Genomic DNA, 22,431 nt, shown 5'->3' on the forward strand with positions numbered 1-22,431 from the left:
CGTTTTTCTAAAGGAATCTTGTCTTATTCCTAACTTCGTTGGTTTTCTATTAGTCTTAGGTTCGCCGTAGGAATAGCTGCGTTCAATGTTATGTTATTCATTGACGGATTTTTTTTTTTTTTTTTTTTTTTTTTTTTTTTTTTTTTTTTTTTTTTTTTTTTTTTTAATGATAACCGTTTAATATGTCAGATAATTCAAGAACCTATTATAGACCAGAGAACTGACCGTTTATCATTTAAATTGTCAAGATAACATACAGAGTAGACAGTTTTGGCGACACAAATTATGGCGAAGTGGCTTGGTTGATAATAACTAGGCAGCATAAGCAACATCTTGACAGATGGGTTCACTCTTCTTTTACTTATACCCTGTCTGACCTATTATCGAAGTTACGGCCAATATTTTTTTAAATTGTTAATTTTCAGATTAAATCTTGTTTTTTAATTTTAGTTTTTAGTGCACTTTTACTTTTAAATATATTTTTTTACTTTACTATACACAATCGCTTTCTGGACAAGTTGTATTTCATATTCAAAGGAAAATAGTAGAAACAGGTGAATAGAAATTTCACAACTAAGTTCAAATATATCTCAGAAACTTTATTTTGGGTTATTTGAAACTCCCAACTAGGTGACACTTTTTTATAAATATCTTATTTCTTATTATTAACACCTCAAAATCTGACAAAAGAATGAAAAAGTCAAGCGTCTCACTTAGGAGGCGTTATGTTTCCACCACTTGGGGTACAGCTCGAAACGCCGTGTATGCCACACAGTTTCACCATAAATGGCATAGTTACGCCATGCTCTGCACAATCCCGTCATGTTTGACAAACTTCTGCAACACTTATCCCACTTTCAAACCTCTTAACTGAGTTTTCCCCACTTTTGGCACTGTTCTGCCACGCTTGAGACGCACCACATGATGTGGCTGATTTGTAAAATTTGGTGCGTCCTCTAGCTTTACAGCTTTATTAGTTGTTTCTCCCTGTTAGTCCCTAACTGAGCTTGTGCAACTGAATTTTGTCCTTGTAGTGGTATTAAAACTTTTTTTTCCACTGAAGTTATTTTTCATGAAGACTTTGTCGTATTGAATCAGACATACCTGCAGAATTTGAAGAGCTACGTTACTTAGTCTTTTCTCGTCAAAACTTACCGTTTTCTGTCATAACTTACCTTAAAAGTTAGAAAATTTAATTTTGAATTCCCGAAAAATAATCTCTTAGTTCAAAAAAACAATCTCCCAAGAAAATTGAAAAAAATTAAAATCTGTATAAAAAAAGAATTAAAAAGAACTTTAGAATAATTTCACCAGTGTATACACAAGAAACTTTCTTGAATTTAAACGTAAATTGGCCTGCCAGGTAAACGAACTAGATCTAATTTGAAACAGAAGCAAGCCGATGGTTAGCCTTCAAAAAGATGTTCTTTTAACTGCGAGATTTGGAATAGGACTATCGAGCTAAAACTTAGCTTTTGTCAAAACTCAGGATAAATTGATCTGATCCTGAAAATCTTGGTTACACAAGTCTCAGTTTTAGTCGTAGTTTTACTTCTTTATTTGTTTCTTTTTCTTAGCTATTCATAAAACCTGTAAGTTAAAATATATAAACGTAAATCTAAAGTTCATCAAAGCCTTCCGAAAAAGGAGAACAGGCAATACGTATTTAAAAACTAGAGAAAAACTGTAAAATCATTGACATTTCCGGATCCGTCCAGGGGGGAGGAAGCTTTTCCTTGAAAGAGAACTTGGGAACATTGTCACTTGTACATAGATAAATAGCCTTTTTGAACGTGAATTGCACAGCTAGATAAAGGAAATTGTCTATTCCGAAGAGAAGCAGCAAACAGAACCGAATGGAAACAGAACAAAAACAGAACTGAAACAGAAGCAAGCCTTAAAACGGGCATATTTTTAATCAAGCGATATGAAAATTTGGCTGTCGAAGCGAAGCTTGGCTTCTGTTAGAACGTAACTTAAGTTGATATTAACCTAAAAATATTAGCTGTACGAGACCTAATCTTAGTTGTGATTTATTTTCTTTACTTATCGCGTATTACTCATTTTAGTTATTTATCAGATCTGGATCGGATTGCGTCACCAAATTTTATTCCGAACGAGCAAGACATCCTAAGAGCTCGCACTGCAACAAGCGGAATTCTTGAGTATCTTTTTCAAGTCGATTCGCATCCTTTTAGGTAAGAGGCAACAAGGTTGCCGACGGAATCACTCTTTTTGTACAGCTACATTTAGATACTTATGAGTTCTAAAATCTATGTGTTACAATTTTGATAAATAGAAATATAACGGATCAAATTTACTACTACTACTACTACTAATAATAACTCACTGCAGCACCAAGCCGCCTGAGGCCAACACAGCTACGCACGCTCCTCCTCCAACCTAATCTATTTAAAGCCTCCCTCTTTACACCCTCCCAGGAAGTTCCCATTTCCTTTAAATCTTTATTTATGACATCCTCCCAGCCCAGACAAGGACGACCTGCTTTCCGTGTAGCCCCAGACGGTTGGCTAAAAAGGACAATCTTCGGTAATCTGTCATCCTTCATCCGTAGAACGCGGCCTAGCAATCTCAACCTTTCTTTCATTATAGCCCCAGAAAGCGGGATTGAACTACACTTTTCGTACAACCTACTGTTTGAAATACGGTCAGTCAGCCGGGTACCCAGAACAATCCGTAGGTAATTTCTCTGGAAAACATCTAGTAAATTTTCATCTGCTTTTCGGAGTGCCCATGCTTCAGAGCCATATTTGACCACTGTCATCACTGTAGCTTCCAATATTCTAATCTTGGTTTGTAGGCTTATCTTTCTATTCTTCCAAACTTTTTTTAACTGTGAAAAAACACCCTGAGCTTTAGCTATTCAACTTTTAACATCTTCACTGCTCCCACCATCTTTACTAATAATACTACCAAGGTAACTGAAGCTCCCAACCTGATCAATAGATTATCGATAATTCAAGTTTTGTTTTAAAGACCAAAAAACTAGCTTTGATTTTACCAGTCTTTGGGTACCTTACGCCTTCCTAGCCGAGTGGTTAGAGGGTTAAACTGGAATCCTTTGTCCATGAGGACAGGGGTTCGAGTCCTGGTGTCACTGGTTAATTAGCTTGGGACGTGAGTCAGCACTGTGACTCTGTAAGCTCAGCGGAGTCGATCCAGTTCTAAGTCGGTACATGGAGAAATCTGGGGGAGGGACACGGGAAGTGTTCGATGATTTCCTGATTCCCGGCTGAAGGCAGGAAATCAAGAAATTGGTACTTGCGCTAGGCAGGCCATTGATCAGTATACAAAAAGTTTTTCTTGTGTTTTAGTTTTGTGTGACACTTTAGAAATATTATTTTAAATATGATCAGATACAGTTTTGTTTCCAAAATTAGCAATCAAAGCCAACGATGTTTGACTACTGCTTGACATACAAAAATAGGAAAAATCAAAGAAAAACAATTCAAACTGTTGGTAGTCCCTTCCAGGTACGTCGAATATGGGTGGACACCCCTCAATGTTTTCAGCAAGTCGGTAAAAAATTTGAGTCGGCAAAATATTAGTGCCAAGCGCCACTATTTTCCTGACTTGCAATATAATGGAAAAATATAATAAAAGTCTACGAAAAAAGAACAGTCTTGGTTGGTACAAGCAAAAATTAAGTAATTTCAATAGAGGCAGTGGGCAAAATCCATTGCCCCACCCTAAATAATTTGGCTAAAATAATTTCTATTAACATTGCACGTCTTTTTTGGGTTGGTGGATAGGGGTTAATCCCTACATCTAAAATTATGCAAATTTTCTTGTGCTAATTGTAATTAATGAGCAAATTTAAAATCAAAACGTTCAAAATGTTTAGAATCGTGATTCATGATACATTTTGAGTTTGCATGTATTATAACTAAAACTTCTTTTTTTCTAGTTTCGGTTTCTGTTGACAAGGATCGTTCTTTACCTAAAGTTTGTTTCTAAAGTTTACTAAAATCCTCTCTTATTTGTGAAGGAGAGCTAGTAGTCCCTCTTTAAACCCCGTTTTTACCTTTAATTCTAATGCTCGTGAAACAATGCTTTTAGACTGACAATCATCCTCCACAAAGTGCACCCCTCCAAATATTTATTAAGATGGAGTCTGAAATTATAGAGTCATTATTTCTGTGGTTTTCAAAGCAAAATCTTATAAAAAAAAATCGTTCATAGGGATGTTTCGGAAGGGAATCAGTAAGGGGTGAAAGGATGTTCCCAGGCGAACAAGGAGACATTAAGTGATAAATTCAAGTAGGCAAATGAGGACTAATACCAGTTAAATTTCGATGAAAACGAATCTCCTGATAACGCTTGAACGTGGTGCTTATAATGCCCCCACCCTTTCCACTTTTATACCCGTAGCCATGTGAACAGAATCTCTTATGTTACACGGTCTACAAAAAGAGGCGCTTCGTCACCCTCAAGTACCATTAGTATAGTCGTCTCAAGGGGACTAGGAATTTAGGTAGGTTACCGATTAATTTGAAATTAACCCCCCCCCTCCCCCAAACCTTCTGTCAATGTTGGGAAATACTTCAAGTACAAGTATTTCAAGTATTAATAACCTGCAAAATTTATAAAGTGGGTTACACTTTATAAATTAAGTAAAAATATCCGGAAGTACTCATTACTTAAGTAAGGTAGTTAAACAATAGTGCTTCCTCAGTAGAGAGCGATTTGGGCACAATGTTTTTTTTTTTTTTTTTTTTTTTTTTTTTTTTTTTTTTTTTTTTTGGCCAGGCATTAGGTCAAGACCAGGGCACTTCGTAAAGAAGGAGTTGTCGCAAAAATTTGAAAAGGGCTAATTTGCTTGGAAATTGAAAGGACTAATGCTCTTTTTAATTATTCGAAAGTGATTGGAGGGCAACTAACCCCCCCTCATGACCATCCTTTCTCCAATCACATCCAATCCAAATTTGAGATAGTTCAACGAATCTCATTCTGTTCAACGAAGTTGAAAGGTCCGAAAATTATGTCTTTGAGGATGACAATCCCCCCCCAATAGCCCTTAGGGAAAGCATTGTAAGTTGTGCCTTGGGGTATTTAAGATTTATATAGAAAGGGTAATCGTATAAACTTCAAAGGTAGCTCATTGGATTGGTAATCAGAAGTTCTAGTGTCTTCTTTATGATTCAGAGGGATCGAAGGGTGGATACCCCCCAAGCCTTGTATTTTTCCAAAATATGTCTGATAGAAATTTCGTGATGGCCATTTGTTGTCCTAGAAACTTCTAAAAAGTTCATTCGATTGGAAACTGAAGGGGCTAGTGCCCCTTTTAATGGTCGAAAGAGACTAGAGTGCAGCAAACCCCCTTCCCACGCCCACCATTTCCTTAAACACATCTTATCAAAATTTTAAGATAGGCATTTTGTTAATTGTAGTTAAAAGGTCTGGGAATTTTGTCTTTGAGGATGACAACCCCCACACAGCCCTCGGGGCAAGGATTGTAATTTATGCCCTAGGGGCATATAAAGTTTTATAGAAAGGGTGGTTGTATAAACATCAGCGAGGGCTCATCGGATTGGTAATCAGAAGTTCTAGAACCCTTTTTAAGATTCAAAGTGATCGGAGGGCGGATACACCCCCCCCCCACCAACAACGTGTATTTTTCTGAAAAGCATCTGGTAGAAATTCTGAGATTGCCATTTTTTGTTGTAAAAAACGTCTAAAAAGGCTCATCCTATTTAAAATTGAAGCGGCTAGTGCCCCTCTTTTAATGGTCAAAAGTGATTAGAGGGAAACTAACTCCCATCCACGCCCACCATTCCCCCAAATACATCCAATCAAAATTTTGAAATAGCCATTTTGTTCAGCATAGTTAAAAGTTCAGGAAGTTATGTCTTTGAGGATGACAACCCCTCTCCCCTCTCCATGGCCCTCAGGGTAGGGTTGTAAGTTATGTCCTGTGGGTATATAAAGGTTTGTGGAAAACTTGGTCGAATAAATTTCGGAGGGGGCTCAATGGATTGGTAATCAGAAGGTCTATTAGCCTCTTTAAGGTTCAAAGTGACTGGAGGGTGGAACCCCCCCCCACTCACATCATCCTGAAACGTATCAGATAAAAATTTTCAGATGTCCTTTTGTCGTCGTAGAAACTTCCGAAAAGACTCATTCGATTGAAAATTGAAGGTGCTATTATAAAACTTTAATAATTAATTTATTAAAGAGTTTTTAATAGTCAAAAGTGATTGGAGGGCAATAAGCCTTCCCGCCCACGCCCTTCAATTCCCATAACACTTCTTATCACAATTTTGAGATAGCCATTTGGTTCAGCGTAGTTGAAAGATCTGAAAATTATATCTCTGAGGATGAGCCCCTCCCCCCACAGACCTCGGAGCAAAGGTTTTAAGTTATGCCCGGAGGGTATATAATGTTTTTTATGGAAAGAGTGACCGTATAAACTCCTAGAGAAGGATCATTGGATTGAAAATCAAATGTTCTAGTTCCCTTTTTAAGAGTGAAAGTTACTCGGGTTACCCGCCCCTCTATGTCATATTTTCCACAAATGTATCTAATCAAAGTGTTCAGATAGCCATTTGTTCAAATATATTCCAAAGATCAAATAAGGCCTTTGATGTGGACAGTATCCTAACGAGCAAGGGAGTAAGGGTTGTAAGTCATCCTCCCAGAGGCATACAGGGTTCTTATGGGAGTTCGAACTTTAGAAGAGGCTCATTTGATTTGAAATGCATAGTTCTAGTTCCTTTTTAATCGTCAAACATGATGGAAAGCAAATACCACTCCCTGATATCCTATATTCCCAAAACACATTCAATTGAAATTTTGAGATAACCACTGTTTTACCAATAGTCCAAAAATCATATAAGCATGTCTTTAGGGTGGAAACAATCCCCCAGTGCCCATTGGCAAGGGTTGTAAGTTATACCCGGGGTTATAAGGTTTTTATTGAACGGGTAGTCGTATAAACTTTGGATCGGATGGAGCTCATGTGATACGGAGTTGAAACTTTTAGTGTCCTTTTTAAGATTCAAAATTAAAGATTAAGATTTAAGATTTAAAAAAACTGTCTCTTACAGTTATACTTCTTTTTCTTGTATATCAAACAGTTCGTGATAACGAACTGTAGTAAGGAGCGACCCGGCTCAATAGTAACCAAAACTCTAAGAAATGGAATTTTGATATCAATAGCTACATCAAAAGAACCGCATTTTAATTCTGATTTTAAATATGTAAGTTTCACCATGTTTAATCTTACCCATCAAAAGTTACGAGCCTGAAAAAAGTTGCCTTATATTAGAAAATAGGGGGAAACAACCCCTAAAAGTCAGCACACCATCAAATTCAGCGTATCAGAAAACCCTATTGTAGAAGTTTCAAGTTCCTATATACAAAAATGTGGAATTTTGTATTTTTTGCCAGAAGGCAGATCACGGATGTGTGTTTATTTGTTTGTTGTTTTTTTTTCCCAGGGGTGATCGTATCGACCCAGTGGTCCTAGAATCTTGCGAGAGGGCTCATTCTAACGGAAACGAAAAGTTCTAGTGCCCCTTTTAAGTGACCAAAAAATTGGGGGGCACCTAGGCCCCCTCCCTCGCTAATTATTTTCCCAAAGTCACCTGATGAAAATTCTGAGGTAGCCATTTTATTCAAAGTAGTCAAAAAACCTCATAACTATGTCTTTGGGGACGACTTACTCCCCCAAAGTCCCTGTGGGAGGGGTCACAAGTTGCAAACTTTGACCAGTGCTTACATATAGCAATGGTTATTTGGAAGTGTACAGACGTTTTCTGTGGGATTTTTAGGTTGGGGGTGGAGTTGAGAAGAGGGTGTTGGGGGAACTTTCCTTGGAGGAATTTGTCATGGGGGAAGAAAAATTTCATGAAGGGAGCGCAGGATTCTCTAGCATTATTAAAAAAAAAACAATGAAAAAATAAATATGAAAATTTTTTTTAACTAAAAGTAAGGAGGAGCATTAAAACTTAAAACGAACAGAAATTATTACGCATATGATGGGGTCATCTCCTCCTAATATCTCGCTCCTTACGCTAAAGTATTTTTAATAAATTCAACTATTTATTCTACGGCTTTTGTGATTCAGGGGTCATTCCTAAGAAATTGGGACAAAATTTAAGCTTTAGCGTAAAGAGCGAGGTACTGACGAGGGGGTGAACCCTTTCATCTATGTAAAAAAACATGAGAATACAGAAGTTCGTTACGTAAGCTAATTTGTAAGCTACTAATAAAAAGATTCGTAAAAATTTTAAGTTCTAGTTGCCTTTCTAAGTAACCGAAAAATCGGAGGGCAACTAGGCCTCCTCCCCCGCTTTTTTCTCAAAATCATTCGATCAAAACTATGAGAAAGCCAATTAGCCAAAAAAAATATGCAAATTTCGTTTTAATTATTTATCTGCGGAGAGCCAAAATCAAAACATGCATTGATTCAAAAATGTTCATAAATTAATTAAAAAAAACAAGTTTTTTTAACGGAAAGTAAGGAGCGACATTAAAACTTCAAACGAACAAAAATTACTTCGTATATGAAAGGGGCTGCTTCCTCATCAACGCCCCGCTCTTTACGCTAAAGTTTTTTACTGTTTTAAAAAGTAGAGTTAAGAGAAAGAGTCAAACTTTAGCGTAAAGAGCGGGGCGTTGATGAGGAAGCAGCCCCTTTCATATACGAAATGATTTTTGTTCGTTTTAAATTTTAATGTTGCTCCTTACTTTCCGAGAAATAAACTTGTTTTTTGTAATTAATTTGATTTTAGGATGGTGGATGTCGGTGGTCAGAGATCGGAAAGACGAAAATGGATCCACTGTTTTGACAATGTTACCTCCATAATTTTTCTGGCTGCCCTTTCTGAGTATGATCAAACCTTGTACGAATCGGATGAACAGGTAAAACTCTACGCCAAGTTTATATAGTTATACTTTCTTTTGAGAAACTTGAAGCAAGGAGATGGTTCTGACGTATAGAAATGAAAAGCCAAATTCTATCACCATTTTTCGGGGAGGGGGGAATGTGTAAAGAAAATTTATCAATAATAAATTAATATAGACAATAATTTGACTTTTTTTCTTGTATTAGCTCAGGAGCGGGGGGATGAAGTAAAACTAAAAAAAATTGTGAATTACATATTAATTTTCCATTTAAAAAGAGACATATTTTCTGTTTTTTTTTGAGGGGACTATTCTTTTGAAGGGGGATCTATGATTCTTGTTCAAATTTATTGACAGGTCCCCATTCATTTTTTTCCATAAATCTGGTCCTGTTAGGTAATCGTTTCAGCCTTATTCAAATACATGTTGGCTATGATGTCACAAAAGGAAGCAGTTTTTTCTCTATTTTGATTCTTCTGCTAGCATTAAATTTAATTTACTAACATGTTCATCTGGGTTGCTCTGATTATCAGCACAATGTATTTCTAGGAGGGTTTTACTTTTCCCTTTGATTCCAAGCTTTCCTCCGTCTATTTTCGTCCTTCTTAGAACTCGTCCATTCAAATGATTCATGTTAATGGAGATTAAACAAAACCCGGTTTAAATCCTTATTGAATAAGAAACCAGCTATTAACCTCATTTTCCACCTTAACCGCAGCAATTTTATTCCTGTACATAGCACTAATCATTTCAACATGTTTTTTCATGTATATCATACAAGGACATCAAACGCTTGCTTGCTACCTATAAATTAAAGATTAAACAGGTCTGGTGACTCAGGCATTTCTCAGATATTAACCTAAGAGTGTAATTTTGGTTGACATATCCCCTTCTTATCCTAAGACCACACTGCCCTTCCCTTACAACCTTATCTACAGCATCTCCAAGTCTAAATATTATCATCATACCGGGTAATTTGCTTCCTCTACATTTGCCACATAACCAAGCTAATACCTCTATACTTGCCACATTTGAATTAATTCAAATATGGTAACATATTTTGGTAATATATCAAATATGGTAATATATAACAAAAATAATTGGTACTTATTTGTAATAATTAGTAAAATAATTGATAAAAAATATTTGGTAAAATAATTGGTGAAAAACAATGCATTGGTAATATATCAAGTATGGTGATATATAACAAGAAATAATTGTTAAACTGCTTATTATTGACACTAAGTTAGCCACACCAAAAAAAAGTAAATTACCTGGGTTTTCAAAGCTCTAAGGACGAAAGCAGAATCATATTAGTGATTTTTAGTTTTAGACTTCAGAAATTTTTCTATTGAAGGCTTATGTTTTCTTAGCTGACAGCTAATGTTCTCAACTGGAAGCTTGCATTATCAATTGCTTACAGGTTCTGCTAATGTAAAGTTTTTTGTAGGAACATAAGACTCTATATACCCAAATATTAAAAATAGGATCAAATATATATTTCCCAAGATCGAGAAAATGTTTGACCTTACAACTTTATGAAGGAACGGGAAAATCATATTTTCGTAAAATTTTCCAGATTTTGTCGCTGAGTCTAGGGATATATGATGGCCTGAAATGGCGAAAGTTTTATTTTCTTTTTTGAGGATCACCGGAGAGCTGGGGGTAATTTCAATATGGTCCTTTGTGTCTTTATTAGTCTTAAAACAAATATACCCACTCGTGAAAGACTGTCTCCACAATTAAGAACTCGACATTGATAAAGAAACGGTTTTGAACTCGCATAAAACATGAAATATTGAAACAATAGTAGGATGACGCTCTCCAGCATCCGGCAGAACAACAAAATCCACAAATAGAATGGACCTCGATGTTTAAGTAGAGACCCATATTAAACAGTTAATTAATGTTGAGAAAAAAATCCTAAGCGTTTTGTCTACCATAGTGGCTCTTTGACGCTATCCCACAGTTTTGTTGTGCTTAGCTTGTTAGCTATGGCGAATACTCGTTCGCCTGCCGTGCAACACCGATACATCAATAAAATAAATAACCCGCTACAATTGGGTTAGTCAAGAAACTCTGATACCCTCGGTGATAGGTATAGAAGCTTTAGAGATAAATTAAAGAACAGTTTTCCGCTATAATTACAAATAGACAAGATGGGGGACAATGACCTGTAGCATGAAATATCACAAATAAATTTTTATAGCACTAAATATTTGGGTAAGAGGGAGGGGAAGGGAAGCTCTTCAACTTTGCTGGATGTACTCACTTTTTGTAAATAGATTATCCTTAATTATTGTTTTAGGCAAGATGGATGACTCTCTCGCATTCTTTCAAGCTGCTATTTTATGACCCTTTTGTAAACAAGAAGTTATGAATAGACTAAATATGGTTAAAGAGGTTGTACTTGCAATTAATTTACTCAAAATAACTTTTTATATCTTTAGCAGCGTCGATACTGGTTTATGATCTCATTCTGCTGGGGATAAGGGCTTATGTTTGTTTGGATTCCTATCCCCCTCCCAAGGAATCTTATGGTTATCGTAACTTTTCGTAGAATTATATTGCGGCCCTTTGCGGCAAAGAATTCAACTATGCTTTTAGTGGAGGGGGATGGGCTTTTCAACTGTTCTGGATATTGCCTTCTTGTGTAAGTAAATTATAATCTGATTCTCATTTCAGAACAGAATGGACGAATCTCTTGCACTGTTCCAGACGGTTATTTCATACCCCTGGTTTCTTGAAGTTTCGACTATCCTGTTCCTAAATAAGAAAGATATACTTGAAGAAAAAATTATGTTTTCAGACCTGGCTGATTATTTTCCCGAATTCGATGGTAAGATTATTTCAAAGAGAACAGGGATTTAACTTCTTCATAATCCTATGGTAAGAAATGTGCCAACTTTATTTGGAAGGAATGGGAAAGGAAATAGGAACTTCTCAGGAGGGTGTAAAGAGGGAGGCTTTGGATAAACTGAAATGGAGGAGTGTGCGTAGCTGTGTTGGCCTTGGCTTGGTGCTGCCGTGAGTTGTTAGTAGTAGTAGTAGCAGTATTTCTTGAAACAAAATATGCCCTTTAAGACTCGGGTAGTTTAAAACTTCATATGCCGAATTTTGAGCCAGTAAAACGCAAGAAAACTTCAATACCAACTGATTGTTTCTCTCTTTTGAAAATTTGACAAAGAAGAAGAACAAAATTTCTTGAGTCACAACGAGAATTTTGCAAGTAGTCTCTGTTTCTCTGGTATTCATTGGTATTATCGTTCATTGTCTGAAGGCTACTGTATGCTTTTGTTTTCGGCAAGTTTATGCTCCTAATTCTGTTTTGTGACATGGTTTTGTTTTTTCAGTAAAGTGTTAGCTTTTCAGAACTCTAAAAATATAGTAAAATATCACGAGCCCGTTTTTTAGACAGTTTTCAGATGTTGCACAAACTGAGAGGCAGTGATTTTCGTTCGTTCGAAGTTTCAACTTTATTTTTTATTTTCACCAGAAAAGCTTATTAAAATTAATAAGCTTTAAAATTATTATAAGAAAAATTATTATTAAAGAAAGGCTATAAAATTAAGAGATAATTCAAACCAAGCGGTCCGAATAGACAATATTGATTACTATACCATGAGCGTTGGCAAAATGACGCACTATGTAATTAACGGTAATTAACGGTCGCAAATTATTAACGGTTATAAGAAGTAGGATGTTGGGACGCAGTCGAAATAAATTTATAATTAAATGAATAAATTAGACAAATAAATAATTAATAAATAAATCTATCTAAGTAACATCTGTAAATTGATGTTAAATAATAATATTTAAATATATTATATCTAAATAAAGAAACTAATTAATTTTTTGAACCCATATCGTCGAAAATAGAGCAGTGAAACCTTAAAGTGGTATTGATCAGATTATCAACAGCTCAAAAGGACCTGGGTGAAATTCAAAACCGAAAGAATTTGAAGTGATGAAAACCATTAAATACGGCACAAGAAAATGAGCACTAAAGAAAGAATATGGAGAAGTCTTTTGATGAAAATAAGATGTTGGAGTCAACTTTGTAGGTTATACAGATCATGACAGAGGCTTGAATCACTTGACATGACCTCTGGATGAACTAAGACTTTATACAAGCCCTGCCACTCCTAGAAGTGTTAGTCTTGAGCCTGGAATCAAGGGAAATATCTTTTCTGTTACTTACAATTACTTTTTAATTTACTTTTACTTTACTTTTTTATTTCAATTTAATCGTGTTTTATTAGTTTATTTCAGAATTTATTTTAGGTACTTTAAATACATTTAATTATTTATATTAAGTATATTATACGATATCACTCGTGTTACAAAATTACTAGTCACACTTGTCGCCACCCATGGAGGGTCTCTGGCATTAAGTTTTAAGCTTGGAACCAAGAAAAATATCTTTTAATTACACTTTAATTTTCTATTTTTTTACTTAAATTCATTTTGTTTAATTGTTTTTCATAACTTATTGCAGTTTTAGATGCTTTAATTACCTTCAATTACTTATATTAAGCTATATGATATCATCCATATTACAGGACTAATAGTCACCCTAGTCACCACCTGGAGAGTCTTTGTCTTTAAGTTGCAATATTTATTCATTTTATTTATTATTCATTAATTTTATTCTATGCGTATTCATTAATTAATTCACAAAATTTAAGTGAATAAGTTATAGAATTACACTGACTGATTAAGCTGCAATTTTCCAATGACTATTTCATTTCCCTGCATTTTCTTGTAAAACAAAGCTTTCTGATAAATTTGTCGTATTGATAGGGTTGCTAAGGAAAAAATATATAAAAGAAAAATATAGAGCAGGCAGAGAGCATAAAGGATGAAACCAAAGGTAGTACAAAATAAATGAAACTCAGCAATATAATACAGGTTGGGCTAAAACAATAGAAGATTTTTATGAACATGATTAGGAAATTTAAAGATAGAAAAAAAAACATTATAATCCTCCGATTTGAGGCTAAGTATCTAACCAGTACAAAGAGAGGTATCACTCCCGACCAGGAATTTTAGTTAACGACTCCGTCACTAGGGGATTTGTAGCGCTACTGTAGCTATATTGTCTGAAATTTTAGTTCCCAAACCAGCCGCTTGGGATTCATAGAGTTACTATCCCTATAATTCCCGATTTTTTAATATCTTTAGGGATTACTGGCGCTGTAATTACCCCTTACTGGGAGATATGGATATGGATCGCAGATATGGATCCCCCTAAAAACAGTGATATTTTACTAGGAAATTGCAATGACCCTTCCACTGACAACTCAGATATGGACAATTTATTCGCCTTTCCAACCTCCAGTCCATCTACAGGCATTTCATTATTATTTAATGAGATTCAAGACTTTGGTGATAATTTTTAACCGCCCCCGAGTGAAGAGGTTATTTTTTTCCCTCTCGCTCAAGATAATATTGAAGCGGCTCTTAGTGAACACATTTTACCAACATTGACGAATGAAATGTTTAAAGACTTACGATTGTTTAAAGAGTTACGCAATATATCGGTGATTTTTCCAGTGAAGATTTTATTTTACCCCCACCCTCTCAATATAATTTTGAAATGGCCCCACGTGAAGAGGATCTCTGTATTATGCTCCGTCCAACACAAGATAATTTTGGAGCAGCCACTCGTGTAGAGAGCCATTTTATTACGCCCCCTCGACTTTGAATTATTTAGGGAAGATTCAATACAAGGCAATGTTGTTTATAATCAAATAGGCGGGGGAGAGATTGAACGTATTCCTTTTTTTTAAATGGGTTTAAAGGATATTTGCGATCGAATAAATTTTGAATTTTATTCTTCGTGTATTGCCGGCACACCGGGGGCTATCAGAGAAGGGTTGAGACATACTATTTCTTTGAAAAATTAAAAAAGAATAAAATAAAAGTTTAAGATTCCAACTTGCTGCTCATATTAATGAGGAGATGGAAGATCAATCTATAGTGTTACTATCAAAACGGAAATGTTTCACAGATTTGCGAATAGCAATAAATTTTTAAATTGTTATTTTTCCAAAACAAACAAGACTGCTGAGAAATATTCAGAAAACGGTTCTGGGTTTGTAATAAAAGGGATAAAGGGATTAGATTTGCATATAACTCTCGCTGATTATAACAATCCCATTGGCAAAAAAGGGCCCAAAATTCCTGATGACATAAAGGAAAAGCAAGCTGTGATAAACTAGCCTATCAACCATCATTATGAACACTTCCAATGGAGTCTTTAAGCAATTGGGCACCAAATTTTGTGGTACAATGCTAACAAGAAATGGCTTCACACTTTGAATGAAGCGGACTTAAACTGGGGTACTTACTTTAGCGTTACGTTTAAATGCTTTGAGTAAAGATTACTTATTCAAATGAAACATTAAATTCTGGGATATCGAAAACCCAACTGTAGGAGTAAACGTTCTTTTTCGTGATACAAATGAAAAAAAATTGTGCCCATTACGGGTCCCTTCTAATGTTAATGTAAAATATTATGGTTTCTCATTGTACACAGAAAATGATAAAACCAGACCCAAGGCTATTTACAGCGCTCTAGTTTTTCATAGAAATAGGTACATAGAGTTTAACCCTAAGGATAAAGAAAATCCATGCTATGGACTCTGTCTAGATACAAATGGTCTTTATATACACTGTATGACCATGCTTCATTTGCCAATGGAGGACTATAAGTTTGAAGCTGACTTTGTGGAAGTCAGCGGGGCTTGGGAAAACTCCGTGTATTATGAAGATTTCCAACAACCAGTCTCGAGGTAAAAAGTTCAATTTGAGGTTTTATCTCCTCTTAATCATAGACAGGTGAAAGACGAAAACATGGCTTGGATATCTAGTGAGGAGTTGTTTGCTTCTTTAAAATATAGGAAAAATATTTGTCTACATCATGTAAACTTGAAATGGGTCCTTAATCTTGATTTTTGGGCTGAAGCATTTCATTAGGGTGTCCGCTTTAAACAGGCTCCGTATATAAATGGTTTTTATCAATAAATACGTTTAACTTTTATCTTGCCTTTATGGTTTAATACTAGGTATAAAACTAGTCCTATAATATTGGGTATAGAACTAGTCCTATATATTAGATGTAGAACTGATCCTATAATACTAAGTGTAGAAGTAGTCCTATGTTACACTAAACGTAAAAAAGGGTAAAACTTAAACATATTTATTGATAAAATAACACTTATATACATACATAATATATATATATATATATATATATATATATATATATATATATATATATATATATATATGTATATATATATATATATATATATATATATATATATATATATATATATATATATATATATATATATATATATATATATATATATATATATATATATATGTATATATAAACACTAAAAACTTAAACTCATAATTCAAAAAACATTAAAAAAACTTAAGTTCATTTTACAAAAATTTTAAAAACACAAAAACATTAAAAAACTTTTATTCATAATACAAAAACCTTAAATTCTTTAAAAAAAATTCTTATTTCTGAAAAAATCCCCTTTATTGGCTTGTTAAGGGGGCGGGGCCCTTCCAGATTGCTCCCCTGTAAAACATGAGGGACATCCATGAAGGGAAAGAGGGACTCCTAAAACGCTTCCCTCGAAGCATCCGAGGAAACTGTGTAAAGATTGGGGACCCTGTTAAAACATTAAGACATATTGTAAAAAATACTACAATAGAGGCATTGGTGCCATAATGAGATGGAAGAGAGAGACTTTGGTGTCCCGAAGGTAGGGTTGAAATCACATCTTCCATAGCATACACTTTATCCGCAATACCGCAAATGGCAGCTTTTACAATTTCCATTGTGTAAAGATTAGAGTCCATGGATCGAATGTATTTGTTTTTGCCTTAATAATTTCTTGTTAGAAATAGTGTCTTGGAATTTTTCGGGCGTTAGATCTTTCTTAATCAAATGTGTCCCAACCCCCCTTTACTGCTCTTTTTAATCCACCACTTGATGTTACAATGCAGTAGTATTTCGGTCCAGCGATGAAAAGCTACGTAAAATAGTCACAACTCAATTCATTTTTCAATCTTCAAAGCCAATTTTTTTTGGCTGTTAACTAAATGAGGACAGACTTTAGGGTCCCAATTTGAAAAATCCATAATCGGGTGGAATAGAGTGGAAATGGGGGAAGTCAGGTCCTTGGCTAGATTTTGTGTCTAAATTTCAGCAAACAAGCTGTCTGTGTCCATGTAACAGAGGTTTAGGCACCTTTCACCATTGGGGGAGGAATGGAAATCTACTAAATGATCCTGGTAAAAAACTCATAATTTTTAGAAATTGAAAGGATTCCTGCCACAGCAGCAATATTTTTCCTAAGGAATACACGTCATTTTTCTTAAAAGTTAAAGCCATGTTTTCTGATTTTATGGTATAAGATCAAAAATTCAAATATTTTGTTATTCGTAATAGTCGACTTAAATCGATAACAATGCTATCGCATTCGTTTTCGTTCCTGCTCCGAGGACTTACTAAAGATGGTGCTATTGAAAAGTTTAAAAGGCTTACTTTTAGCTTTAGAAGAAGTTTGAGCTTTTTTCTCCATAAAGTGTTCAATATAGGGCTTAATATACGGAACCTGTTCAAAGCGGACAATCTTATGAATTTCATCAACCTAAAAGCCATGATTGAGAACACATATCAAGGTTACGTGATGTAGAATTTTTTTTTTCTTATTGTTTAAAGAAGCAATCAACTTTTCACTTAATGTCAGATGCACGTTTTTGTCTTTCACCCGTATTTGATTAAAAGGAGACAAATCCTCAAATCAAATGAGAAATCTTCATAATACAGAGAATTTTTCAATGCCCCATTGACTTCTATAATATAGCCAAAGGCTCGTTCTCTTTAAGGTCTTAAAACCAGGGTATTTGGAGGGATCTGAAAACTTTAAAGTCCTCCATTGGCATATGAAACATGGACGTACATTGCGCTTAGAGAGCATTTGAATCTAGATAGAGTACATAGCTTGGATTTTTTTTTATCTATAGAGTCACACTTTACCTACCTATCGCTGTGGAAACCTAAACTGCCGTAAATAGCCCTTTCTATAAAGAGATTTTTTCATCTGTAACCAATACAATTTTACTTGGTTGCATAATTTTCAACATTGTGTTATATGCGAGGGATGGGGTACTTAAGTAACGGTTCGGTCAATCTTATAAACGTCATGAGTAGTGGTACAAAACTCCATAAATATGATTGAAGTTAGCACATCTGAGGCTAGGTGCAATGACGTATAGTCTTTCAAATTCATACAATTGAATTTTATCCGGACTGTTTTTGCAAAAGCATAATCTGCCTCAAAAATAGGTTCGATTACTAAATCATTATAAAATGTTCGTTTTGAAAGTAGTATATTTTCAGAGAACCTTTCGAAACAATCTAGGTAATTGTAGAGAACGATACCTTTCCGTGTAAGTAGAGAAAGTCCTTCTAACGAGGGAAATTTTTGTCTTAATAAAGGGAAGTTCATAATGGTGGTTAAAGGGTATTTATGAAGTATTTATGATTCTGTTTAAAGGGTAAATCAATACTAGTTTGCTTTTTTTTAAGGCTTCGGGAATTTCTCTTTCGTGTTTTCTTCAGTATTTTCATTTGGCCTTTAAAAACCCCATTTTTGATCGTTTTCTTTCTTTATATTTCTAAGCGGTCTTGTTTATTTTGGAAATACAACAGTCTAAAATTTCATTTCTATCTGCAAATATGTGAAATATCTCAATTTTTTGTATTAAAACTACAGAATAATCTTCTCTTCCCTCGTTATAAAACAAAATATAAGCATTAAATTGAACTCTAAAGTTTTATTTGATTCTTTTTTAATTTTCTATGCCATTCACCTATTTCATGTCTCAATCCTTCTATAATAGCCCCTGGTGTGTTGGCAATTTACAAAAAATAAAATTTACACGACTGCAAATATACTTCAAACCCATTTTCTTAAGAAAATAAGAAATCGGTTCAATCTCTCCCCTGCCAATCCGATTATAAACATTACTACCTTTAATTGAATATTCACTAAATACTTCAAAGTCAGGGGAGTAAAAAATGGCTTTCTTCAAAATGGACACAATATGAGCAGCAACTTGAACTCTTAAACTTTTATTTTTTTCTTTTGGAATTTTTCTAAAAATCAGTTCAGTCTCTCCCCCACCTATCAGATTATAAACGAAATTACCTTGAATTGAATATTCACTAAATACTTCAAAGTCAGGGGAGTAAAAAATGGCTTTCTTCAAAATGGACACAATATGAGCAGAAACTTGAACTCTTAAACTTTTATTTTTTTCTTTTGGAATTTTTCTAAAAATCAGTTCAGTCTCTCCTCCACCTATCAGATTATAAACGAAATTACCTTGAATTGAATTTTCACTAATTACTTCAAAGTCAGAGGTAGTATTGAAATGGCTTTCTTCACAGGTGGCTGCTTCAAAATTACCTTGTTTTGAAGGGAGTATAATACATAGATCCTCTTCACTTGGGGCCGTTTCAAAATTATCTTGAGGGGGTAAAACAAACTCTTAACTTAGGGCTAGTTTAATATCACTGTATGAAAAAATCTCCAGTATATCGTCTAATACCAAGGATTTTAAACACTTCATTTGTCAATGTTGGTAAAATGTCTTTACTTGGGGCTGCTTGAAAATTATCTTGAGGAGAGATGAAATAAACTGTTTTCTTGGGGGTAGTTCAAAATTATAGCCAAAGTCTTGAATCGTATTAAATAATAATGAAGTGTCTATAGATAGGCTGGAGGTTGGAAGGATGAATAAATTGTCCGTATCGGCGTTGCCAGTTGACGGGTTGTTGAAATTCTTTAGTAAAACATCATTGTTTTTGGGGGGACCCGTATCTGCACTGGCAGTTTAAGGTGTGAATAAATTGTCCAATAAAGGGTCACTAGTAGGAGACTTCGACATTCATCGACATTCACTAGTAGAAGACTTCGACATTCATCGAAATGTTTCCAACTCTTTGTTTATTAAAAAGAGAAATTCTGCGTCGTCGTCTATAGGTGGGTCACTGGAGGAAAGGGTACTCGTATCTGAGTTGGACCTTGATAGGGCGAATAAATTATCCATATCTACAATGTCAGTTGAAGTCAGATATAAATTGCCTAGATCGGGGTTTGAATATCGACCTTTTTTCTCTGAAGGGAGCTCCTCAAAATTATCAAAAATACCATACTCTTTCAGGACTAATTCGATGAGATCATCCATTTTTTATGTGTAAGCTTCAGACCATCATAGGACACTAACTTAGCAAGGATATGCAACCATTTTGAAAAATAAGACTTGCTGGAATTCTAAAAATCTGACGAGATAATATGTTTTCAGATTGGTTGTGGGGGTGTGTCTCCCAGGGAGAAAATGAAATCGTTTAATGGGACTTAAAATCAGGTCATATTCAGTCTGGCCTTTTGGCTTTCAGACTTGGTGGAATCCATATGTCCGCAGTGTTGCTGTATGTGGCATAGCCAGGAAACAATATTTTAGAATCATTGCTTAGGCCTTAAAATCAGGCTAATGGGACCCATATGTTTACAAGACAAAGGGCTTTAGAAATATGGTAATAGAGCTGTTTCTCGTATTAAAAAATGGGGTTACATGGGAACTCTCCCAGGAAGGCCCAGCATAGCATCACGAATGCCTAACGATAGGGTGTGGAGCTAAGAAATCAGGTTTCATAGAGACAGTAGTTCTATGAATCCTATACTATGAACAGTATTCTATACTATACTATGAACAGCATAGGACTAGCGCCACGAATGCCCAAGCGGCAAGGTTGGGAACTAAAATTCCTGATCGGGATTGATACCTCTCTGCCTGCTCTAACTCAAAAATAATATTTATTAAAACTAGTTTTCCTTTTTAAAGGACCAAAGAAAGACCCACAAGCAGCTAAAGACTTTATTCTAAATATGTATTTAAGCAGAAAACAAGATTCAGGAAGAGTTGTATATTCTCATATGTGCTGTGCGACAGGTAAGTTTTTTGTTTTGTTTTTTTCTCCTTTTCTACCTTATTTTTCTTTCTTTGTACTTCCTTCATAAAAAGCTCCTAAAAATACATTTAAAAATTCCTTTCAGAAGGATCATCCATGAATTGAAATACCAACAATTCTGTTTATTATCACTGAAACTTTTTCACGAAAAATTGATAGGTTTATAAACTCGGGAGATTTTGAAGGATTTCAGGATAGGCTGCCATATACGCATTCTATGACAAAATATGAAATGTTCAACACTAGGTCCTAATGGGAAATGGTTACAAAAAAAAACAAAAAAAAAGTCAAAACAACCATAAAAAAGCAAAATAAAAAATCCATCCTTATTATACATAGGTTGTCCTTTTCAAAATGTCTATTGTATATGCTGGCAATACTTCATTTAGCAAAAAAACTTCCGATGTGACATATTACCACGAGGATGTACTTCCATCTGTAGGATGGAAGTACGAGTACATCCTCGTACTTCCAAGAGGATGTACTTCACTTCCTACTATCCAGCTAGCAGCTACTCTTCGTAAATTTCGCCATCCCATCCTTCCCTCCATTCTGAATCCTAAAATTTTGCCTCCATTACATTATAAGTTTTCTTGTAAATGCACATAATGTACTCAGGACCCTCATTTCCCCCCCCCCCTTCATGGGACACAATATAGGTGACTCATTGATAGTGGCTTAAATTTGTCAAAATCCTGGGGGGGGGGGCAAAGTTGGAGCCAATTTTCCCAGATAAGTGAAAATGCAATGGAAAAATGAGCCATATGGTACCATAAAGGCACATATATACTAAAGAAAACTGACCCCTTTTTCTGGATTATTAAATTATGTAGGCTTACTCTTAGTTTTGACAAGATTTTTGAAGAAACTAAATTTCAGCTGGCGTGGGGGGGGGCAAACTGAGGTCTTGTTTGCAGCTTCCCCCTGCCTGATAGAAAATTAAAACCCTGGATTATGACCCAAATAAAATATTAAATTCGTGGGAAAACCCAAAATAACATTGATTCAACTGCAACAAGAGCCCTTAGATAACAGCCTGAAAAAATCCCTTCTTCCTTACTACAAAGCCTTCCTTACCTTTCTTTAGACACCTTATCATTTAAAATCTTTGAATTCCCCTGTTTTTTCGCCCATAGACGTGGAAACAAAAATTAAGAAAATATGAAAGTACAGCATTTGTCCGTTAGATATTATGTTTGAATTAATTAAAACCTTCACTGACAGTTTTTCAAAAATCCTTTCTCTTCACTTTTTAGTGAGATTATCTCAACTGGCAAGTTCCCAAATGGTTGGAAATTAGGTTATATTACTTCGTGAAGAAGAATGGTAACACACAAAGTTTTCATGGTGTCTACCCCATTGCACTTACTCCCGTTTTCTCCAGATTATACTTCGAAAGTGTATTCGAAAGTAAAGACTTCCCAAATGTTGATTACAGATAATTTGAAAACTTACCCTCTACATCAAACGCCCACTATTTTGTTCACCTTATG

General features: G+C 35.0%; 2 protein-coding genes across 2 annotated transcripts in view; one reads left to right on the forward strand and one right to left on the reverse strand.

Moving 5' to 3' along the window:
* The window catches only part of LOC136028333 (guanine nucleotide-binding protein subunit alpha-11-like), a gene marked incomplete at its 3' end in the record, with an annotated part of 41,719 nt that extends 20,800 nt beyond the window's left edge, over positions 1 to 20,919 (forward strand). The window contains 4 exon segments of the mRNA XM_065706115.1: positions 2,070 to 2,198; positions 8,757 to 8,886; positions 11,554 to 11,707; positions 20,812 to 20,919. Coding sequence (XP_065562187.1) covers positions 2,070 to 2,198; positions 8,757 to 8,886; positions 11,554 to 11,707; positions 20,812 to 20,919 — 521 coding nt within the window.
* LOC136028546 (uncharacterized oxidoreductase YjmC-like) overlaps positions 1 to 22,431 on the reverse strand; it is a 584,142-nt gene that overhangs the window by 309,377 nt on the left and 252,334 nt on the right. The window lies entirely within an intron of this gene.

This window comes from Artemia franciscana, chromosome 6, assembly GCF_032884065.1.
Source record: "Artemia franciscana chromosome 6, ASM3288406v1, whole genome shotgun sequence".
NCBI classification, from domain to species: Eukaryota; Metazoa; Arthropoda; class Branchiopoda; order Anostraca; family Artemiidae; genus Artemia; species Artemia franciscana.